This window comes from Microtus ochrogaster, chromosome 5, assembly GCF_000317375.1.
Source record: "Microtus ochrogaster isolate Prairie Vole_2 chromosome 5, MicOch1.0, whole genome shotgun sequence".
Lineage (NCBI taxonomy): Eukaryota > Metazoa > Chordata > Mammalia > Rodentia > Cricetidae > Microtus > Microtus ochrogaster.
The window spans coordinates 13819796-13827224 of NC_022012.1; the positions used below are offsets into that span (position 1 = coordinate 13819796).

At 36.7% G+C, this 7429-nt stretch overlaps 1 protein-coding gene across 1 annotated transcript; it reads left to right on the forward strand.

Annotated features, from left to right (window-relative positions):
* The first annotated feature begins 1295 nt into the window (after window positions 1-1295).
* LOC101979738 (olfactory receptor 7G2-like) lies at window positions 1296-3403 on the forward strand. The gene is made up of 2 exons (XM_005347431.2): window positions 1296-2203; window positions 3373-3403. Exons 1-2 carry the CDS (start codon window positions 1296-1298, stop codon window positions 3401-3403), a joined length of 939 nt encoding a protein of 312 aa, XP_005347488.2.
* The last annotated feature ends 4026 nt before the right edge of the window (window positions 3404-7429 follow it).

A 7429-nucleotide genomic window follows, 5' to 3' on the forward strand; every position in this document is an offset into this window, starting at 1 on the left:
GCCTTCTTTCAAGATTAATCCAAAAGCATCTGTCAATTATCTGGGTATAGCAATACCTTGCAGAGATTTGTTTCATCAACACTAAGAAATAGTAAAAGGACTATCCAAAATTTTCATTGACATGATTTCTGTAAGCATGTTCCACTATCCCTTGAGAATGTCTCATATTCTGCCACAATACTCTGTCTTCTTCACTACATTCTGTGTGTCTTGCTCAAATTCATTAGATGGAGATCAGAAAGACCAGGGAGGAAAGCCAGGCCAATACTTAATCCTGGTAACAGGAACACATGATACTAACCTGTGTGTAGAAACACACAGTAAAACAGTGAAGATATTATGTTATATTTCTTATCTTTCTAAAATGATTAAATAAGCATAAAAATTTACTCCTTTACTATTTTCCTTCATTCACCTTAACATTGCAAATTAATTTTATCTTGAATTCAACAAGATATAAGTGGGGAATGTTCAAAGACTCGACTTAGAACACAAAAGACCAGATATTGGACTTTTCCTTTGCACACTGGTGATGCCATCACCTCATAAGTGCATCTGAAACGTGAGGTAATTCAACTGTAACTCAATAGGCACAGAGATGGCTCTGCAGTCAAGATGTCTGGCCATTGCTTTTAATCTTGAGTTTGATACATTCACTATCACCTGTCATTTTGCTTGAAGGCTTGGGTGGTTTTGAAAAAAAGAATTCATGCTTTGATATTCAATGTAGTCTTGTCATTTGTCACATTATTTGCAAGTATCTTGTGCAATAGGTAGAATAGGTATTAGTAGTAAAATAAGAAAAATGAGGAAAGATTTTAGAAAAAAAACCATAAGTATCTTTATAGTTCATCTTATAGCTCAAAAAATATTTGTTTTCTATATACTAGTTCAAAACTTTAAAGGGAGAAAATTGAGTAAGAGTATTTTTTTTTATTTTCATGTGCTTGTATCAGTGTGCATGAGCTACTTGTGAGTACCTTTTGGAAGGCAGAAGAGATCATGAGTTTTCAGAGCTGGAGACATGGGGAATTGTGAACATAAAATGGTTCTGGAAAACTAACTCAAGTCCTATATAAGGGAAGGAAGTACTTTTAGCCCAGTAGTCATCTCTCAAGGCTTCAGTGGGAAAAATTATTTAAAGATACATTACTTTTCATGAACTTGGAGCTCATTAATAGTGAGTGAAATATTAAAATTATTCATATCTGTCTCATACTAATGTTATATTGATATTCACTTCAAAAACTAATCTCATATTTTCACTGCACATTTTGTCAATATCCAGCATATATATGGAACCTGCAAATCAAACGTGTATTTCAGAATTCTTTCTCATGGGACTAACATACGCCCCTGAACTGCAGCCTCTCATCTTCAACGTGTTCCTGCTCATGTACCTCATCACCATCATGGGAAACCTACTCATTATTTTGGCTGTAAGCATAGACTCCCACCTCCACACTCCCATGTATTTCTTCCTGTGTAATCTGTCTTTCACTGATATCTGTGCAAGCACAACGACAGTCCCAAAGTTGCTGTTGAACATCCAAGCACATGACCAGAGCATCACTTACATAGGCTGCCTGTCCCAGGTGTGTTTTATATTGATATTTTGTGTTTTAGAAAGTTGTCTCCTCACTGTGATGGCTTATGACCGCTATGTGGCCATTTGTCAACCTCTGAGATACACAATTATTATGAACCCTTTCTTATGCATCTTGTCAGTCTTACTTTCCCTGGTCATCAGCACTATAAATGCACTGCTCCACACACTTCTGGTTTTGCCGCTGTCATTTTGCACAGAACAAGATATCCCCAACTTTTTCTGTGAACTTGGTCAGGTCACCAAGCTTGCCTGCTCTGATACATTTATCAACATAATCATAATTTATACTGCAACGATTATATTTTCAGTTATTCCCCTCTCTGGAATTATTTTCTCTTATTTTCAAATTGTGTCCTCGATTCTGAAGATCCCTTCAGTTGGTGGAAGGCATAAAGCTTTTTCCACCTGTGGGTCTCATCTTTCAGTGGTATCTTTATTCTATGGGACTGGTTTAGGTGTGTACATGAGTTCTTCAGTTTCTAACTCTTCCAGCAGCAATGTAATAGCATCCATGATGTACAGCGTGGTCCCTCAAATGCTGAATCCTTTCATTTACAGTTTCAGAAACAAAGAAATCAAGGGAGCCTTGAGGAAGTTCATCACTGTTGCAATGGTTCCAATTAAATGAAGATGTATAGACTTGTCTTAAAGGGAAAATATGTGGCATTTGGATGTGAGAGAAAAGGTTTAAAATCTGTAGTAGCACATATAAAATCTAGAGTCGGTGTGATTTCATGGTTCAGGCAAGATTAATTGAAATCCATAAGACCTACTTTGGTTCAGATTAACTAGATATTACAATCCACTAAGTAATTACTAGGTCCTTGCAATGTATGCCTTTATGAGGCATGCTAGCTACCTGCCTACTTGGTTTAGTTACTTTTAAAACCCAAAATCCAAATAATTACTTTATACTGGTATCTTAAAAATATTTTGCAATTTTGCTATTTCCATTATAAGTATGCCATTGGTTCTCAAAGAAAAAGCCCCCATTCTAAAGTACTGAGGAAAAATATTTGTTACAAGTATCTCTGAAATTTTTAATCCATAATTTCAGATATAATTAATTATCATTAATATATGAGATAGCAGATTAACACTTTATGTTTTGCTCAGTCCCTTAACAGTTTTAGAATTTGAAGATATCCCATATTTATAGGATGTCAGAGGGAGCACCCTGAGTGAGCACCCTCTATTCTATAGCTCTTTCATCAAAAACATAATGTTCCTAAAACTCAGCAAACTAAAAACAGTTAAGAGTTTGAGAAAACTCTAAAAGCAACAACATTCAAAACACTCTTCCCAAGTGTTATAGTTGCAGCAAAGTACCTGGGGAAAGAATTATCTATTGAAGTATTTGAGATGTACAGAGAGATTTTAGGATGTGGATAGTTAACAACACTCTAGTAGTCTTTGTGGTTTTTAAGCTATATTTAATTCACTCATGTTCTTGAATAAACTTTTGATTCAGCAAGCTACACTTCTATGAAATTATTTTTATGTCTGTTCTTGGTAAGCTACTGGGGGGAATAGAAGCATTTTCCCATTTACCCAGCAAAGTCATATAGCATCTGCACTAAGTCCATTATTGCAATTTTTGTATAAAGGCAGACACACACAAGCACACATGCAAAAAAAAATTCCCTGCTATTATTTGAGTTCAAGACACCAATTGACAAGTACTTATCTAATCACTTGGGAATTATCTTCCACAATGTTATTGTCAATGTCACTCAAAACATTAATATTTGCTTTTAGCAAAGAATTTTTCTCAGATTATATGTGTGGGTATAAATACAATTAACATTATTTGCAGTTATAGAGAGAATAAAGAAATTTAATTGATCTTTTTGGATAAATATGATCAGTTTTTCTTATTTTTGCTTATATCTCTTCAGAAGTAACATCATAGACATTTCTAGAATTGATATCCATCCTTAATGTATGCCTGTACAATCCTTCCCAACAGTTTATTTTTTTGACTCACACAAAACATAGTTAACAAATTCCCAGTTTTGATTATTTTTTCTTTTTTTTATTTTTATTGAGCTCTACATTTTTCTCTCTGCTTCCCTCCCTGCCTTTTCCCTTCCCCCTTCAACCCTCCCTACATGCTCCAAATTTACTCAGGAGATCTTGTCTTTTTCTACTTCCCATGTAGATTAGGTCTATGTAAGTCTCTCTTAGTATCCTCATTGTTGTCAAAGTGTTTGAGGGTTGTGATTTTGTGGGCTAGCTTTCTTTGCTTTATGTTTAAAAGCCACTTATGAGTGAATACATGTGATAATTGTCTTTCTGTGTCTGGGTTACCTCACTCAAAATAATGTTTTCTAGCTCCATCCATTTTCCTGCAAAATTGAAGGTGTCTTAATTTTTTTTCTGCTGTATAGTACTCCATTGCGTAAATGTACTACATTTTCCTTATCCATTTTTCGTGCTAGGGGCATTTAAGTTGCTTCCAGGTTCTGGCTATGATTATTTTTTATACATCTAATATTACCCCAATTCACAATTTTGGTAGATTAGCAACTAAATTTACTGGGTTTTACTCATTTGTTTGCTTTCTCTGTAGCTTTGGATTCTGTCCTGGAACTAACTCTGGTATACTGGCTGGCCTCAAACTCACAGATCCACCTTCCTCTACCTCCTGAGTGCTTGGATTAAACGTGTGTGCCACCACTACCTGGTTTAAATTTACTTTTTAAAATTTATGTTATGGGTAGTGACATCCTTAAAGAACTAGTGTTTGAAACATGGGTGAAGGTTTTGTCCATTGTAAAAAAAATTTTGGAAGTGTTTCTTTCACTTCTTTACACTTTAAGTGATAATTAGTTGTATATTTGGCATAAAATTACTTTCAACTAGAGCTTAATTTTTCTCAATTGAAAAATTAATTGCCCTATCTACAAGCATATATCCCAATAGTCTTACATTACAAGAGTTTTTCACTTGGAAATTACAGTTTCTTCTAAGATCTTGGCATTCACTAATATTTCTGACATTTATAAAGCATTCAGACATGCTTGTCCCCAATTTATTTTATGGGAAGTTTCTTTTGGTCCTACTCATACATGTACACAACCCGGACACCAGAATTGTCATGTAGCATGTTTCTCAATTCTCATCAAAACATGCTATGAATGTTTTTTCTTTTCTTCAGTTTACCTAAAACTTTAGTCTTTTATATTTACCTTTCCAATATTTGGGAAATAATGTAACAGTAACTGAAAGATAATCTTTATAAATTTTTTAAAACTTCTCATAAAACTAATAGCTATAAAGTCTAAGTCTTTTTATTTTTTTATTAAACTTCCCACAAGGCAGGGCACCCTGAATTCTTTTAGGACTGGAGAGCGAGGGGAAAGGGGAGTGGGGGGAGTGGGAAAGAAATGGGAGGATGGGAGGAGGTGGAAATTTTTAATTAATTAATTAAAAAAAGAATTTAAAAAATCTTAATTTATATAGCTATCCCATTCCCACTCCCTCCCCTCCTCCATCTATAAACTCCCTCCACCCTAACCCCCATCCATTCCTCAGAGAGGGTAAAACTTCCCATAGAGAGTCAACAAAATCTGACATGACACTTCACTTTGACGCAAGACCAAGGACCTTACCCCTATATCTAGACTGACCAAGGTAGCTCTCCAGAGTGTATGTTTTACTAGATGCCAGTATTAGTGACAAATCCTGGTCCCGCTGTCACTGGACTCAGAGACTGCCGAAAACTCTAAACTGTCCCCCACATTCAGTGGGCCCAGTTTGGTCCTAAGCAGGATCCCCCTCTATCAGTCCAGTGTCAGTGAGATCTCACCAGCTCAGGTCAGGGGTTTCTGTGGGTATCACCATCTATTTCATGACCCCTTTGTTCATATTATTGCTTCTCCCTCTCTTGAGTTGGTCTCCAGGAGTTCAGCCCTGTGTTCACTGTTTTATTGTGGATCTGTGGATCTGCTTCCATCAATTGCTGGTGGAAGGTTCTATGATAACAATGTAGTTATCAAACTGATTACAGGGGAAGGTCAGTTTAGCCATCCTCTCCACTGTTGCTTAAAGTCTTAGCTGGGGTTGTCTTTGACATCTTTGAATTTGCAGGCCAATGGATGGAACTAGAACAAACCATTCTGACTGTAACCAAGGCACAGATAGACAAACATGGTATATACTCACTCGAAAGTAGATATTAGACATAAAGCAAATGATAACCAGCCTGTAGTCTATGATCCGAGAGAAGTTGGTAAAGAGAAGAACCCTAAGAGGGACATACAGGATCCACCTGGGAAGAGGGAACAAGACCTCCTGAGACAATTAGAAGGAGAGATAAGGGAGGCTGAAGGGAAGTGGGACGGGAGAGGGAAGGTAGAAGGAGAACATGAGAGAATGGGAGGCTCAAGAAGGGAGAAGGACATTAAATAGAAAAAAGACATTTTGATTGAATGAGTAATTAAAGGACTAGTGAGAACCATGGTACTAGGGAAATTCACAGGAATTCACAAGTATAAATTTTAAAAATTAGTTCTCTGTAAGATATTTGGGTTGTACATCCTGCTATACTCTCTTGTTGTAAAAATATTTTAAAACCAGTTGGGTGGTACATGTGCTCGCCTTTAATCCTAGGATACAGGAGGCAGAGGGAGGTGGATCTCTGTGAGTTGTGAGTTTGGTCTATGAGAGCCAATTCCAGGAGAGGCACTAAAGCTAAAGAGAAACAGTGTCTCAAAAAACTAAAAGAAATAAAAATTTTAAAAAAGTATTTTAAAACCTGTAAGTTTCCAAAATGACAATGCAGTTTTGTTCAAATGAAAGTTTTCAGAATGTATTTATTTACATCAAACTGACAGTTCAGTACACTTAATTTAATAGTGTTCACAGATGAATAAAATTGACAGCATGATTTAACTCTATGTTGAAAGCATATGGACATGCTTTTCCACTAATTAAAAAGTCATCTTGAGTGATTTCTTTTTGTGCTGCATCTACAGTCTCAACTCATTCAGTTTATGACAAATTTTGCAGTAGGAATATCTGCTATCTAATACTTTTCTCATGGTTAAAACATTCCATCTTGCTCCCCCCCCCCATCCCCAGCTCAGCCTGTTCTGGCAGGCGCTGGGACTGGGACCGAATTCCAATCCAACCAGGAGGGCAGTAGTTCCTTTGTCTCCATAGCCTGCCTGCAGCAAGCAAGGTAGGCCCTTTGTTTACAAGCTACTCAAGCATCACAGAGATCCGATCTGGGCACCAGGAGAGCCATCACGGGGAGTGACATCACTGGGAAGGTACATCAATGGGCAAGAAGACCTGATCCTGTAAAAGAAGATCCATAGGGGAGCATTCAGAGGAAGAGATGGGCAGGTGCCAATGCAAGAATTCACCCAACAATCTGAAAAACAACATGAAACCACCAGAACCCAGAGACCTCACAACAGGAAAACATGAACACCTTAATCAAGAAGAAGTAGAAAAAATTGACTTTATGAAAGTGATAGAGGCCCTGAAACAGCATGTAAAAAACGCCCTTATAGAAATGGATGAGAAGTATAACAGAAAGTTTGAAGAATTGAATAAATCAGTGAATGATACCCTAGGAAACCGAGGAAAAACAATCAAGCAGATAATGGAAACAGTTCAAGACTTGAAAAATGAAATGGAGGCAAAGAAGAAAACACAAACAGAGGGCCGGCTGGACATGGAAAATCTAGGTAAACGAATAGAGACTACAAAAACAAGCATGGCCAGGAGAATACAAGACATGGAAGAAAGAATCTCAGATTCTGAAGATAACATAGAGAAAATAAACGCACTGATCAAAGAAAACAGCAA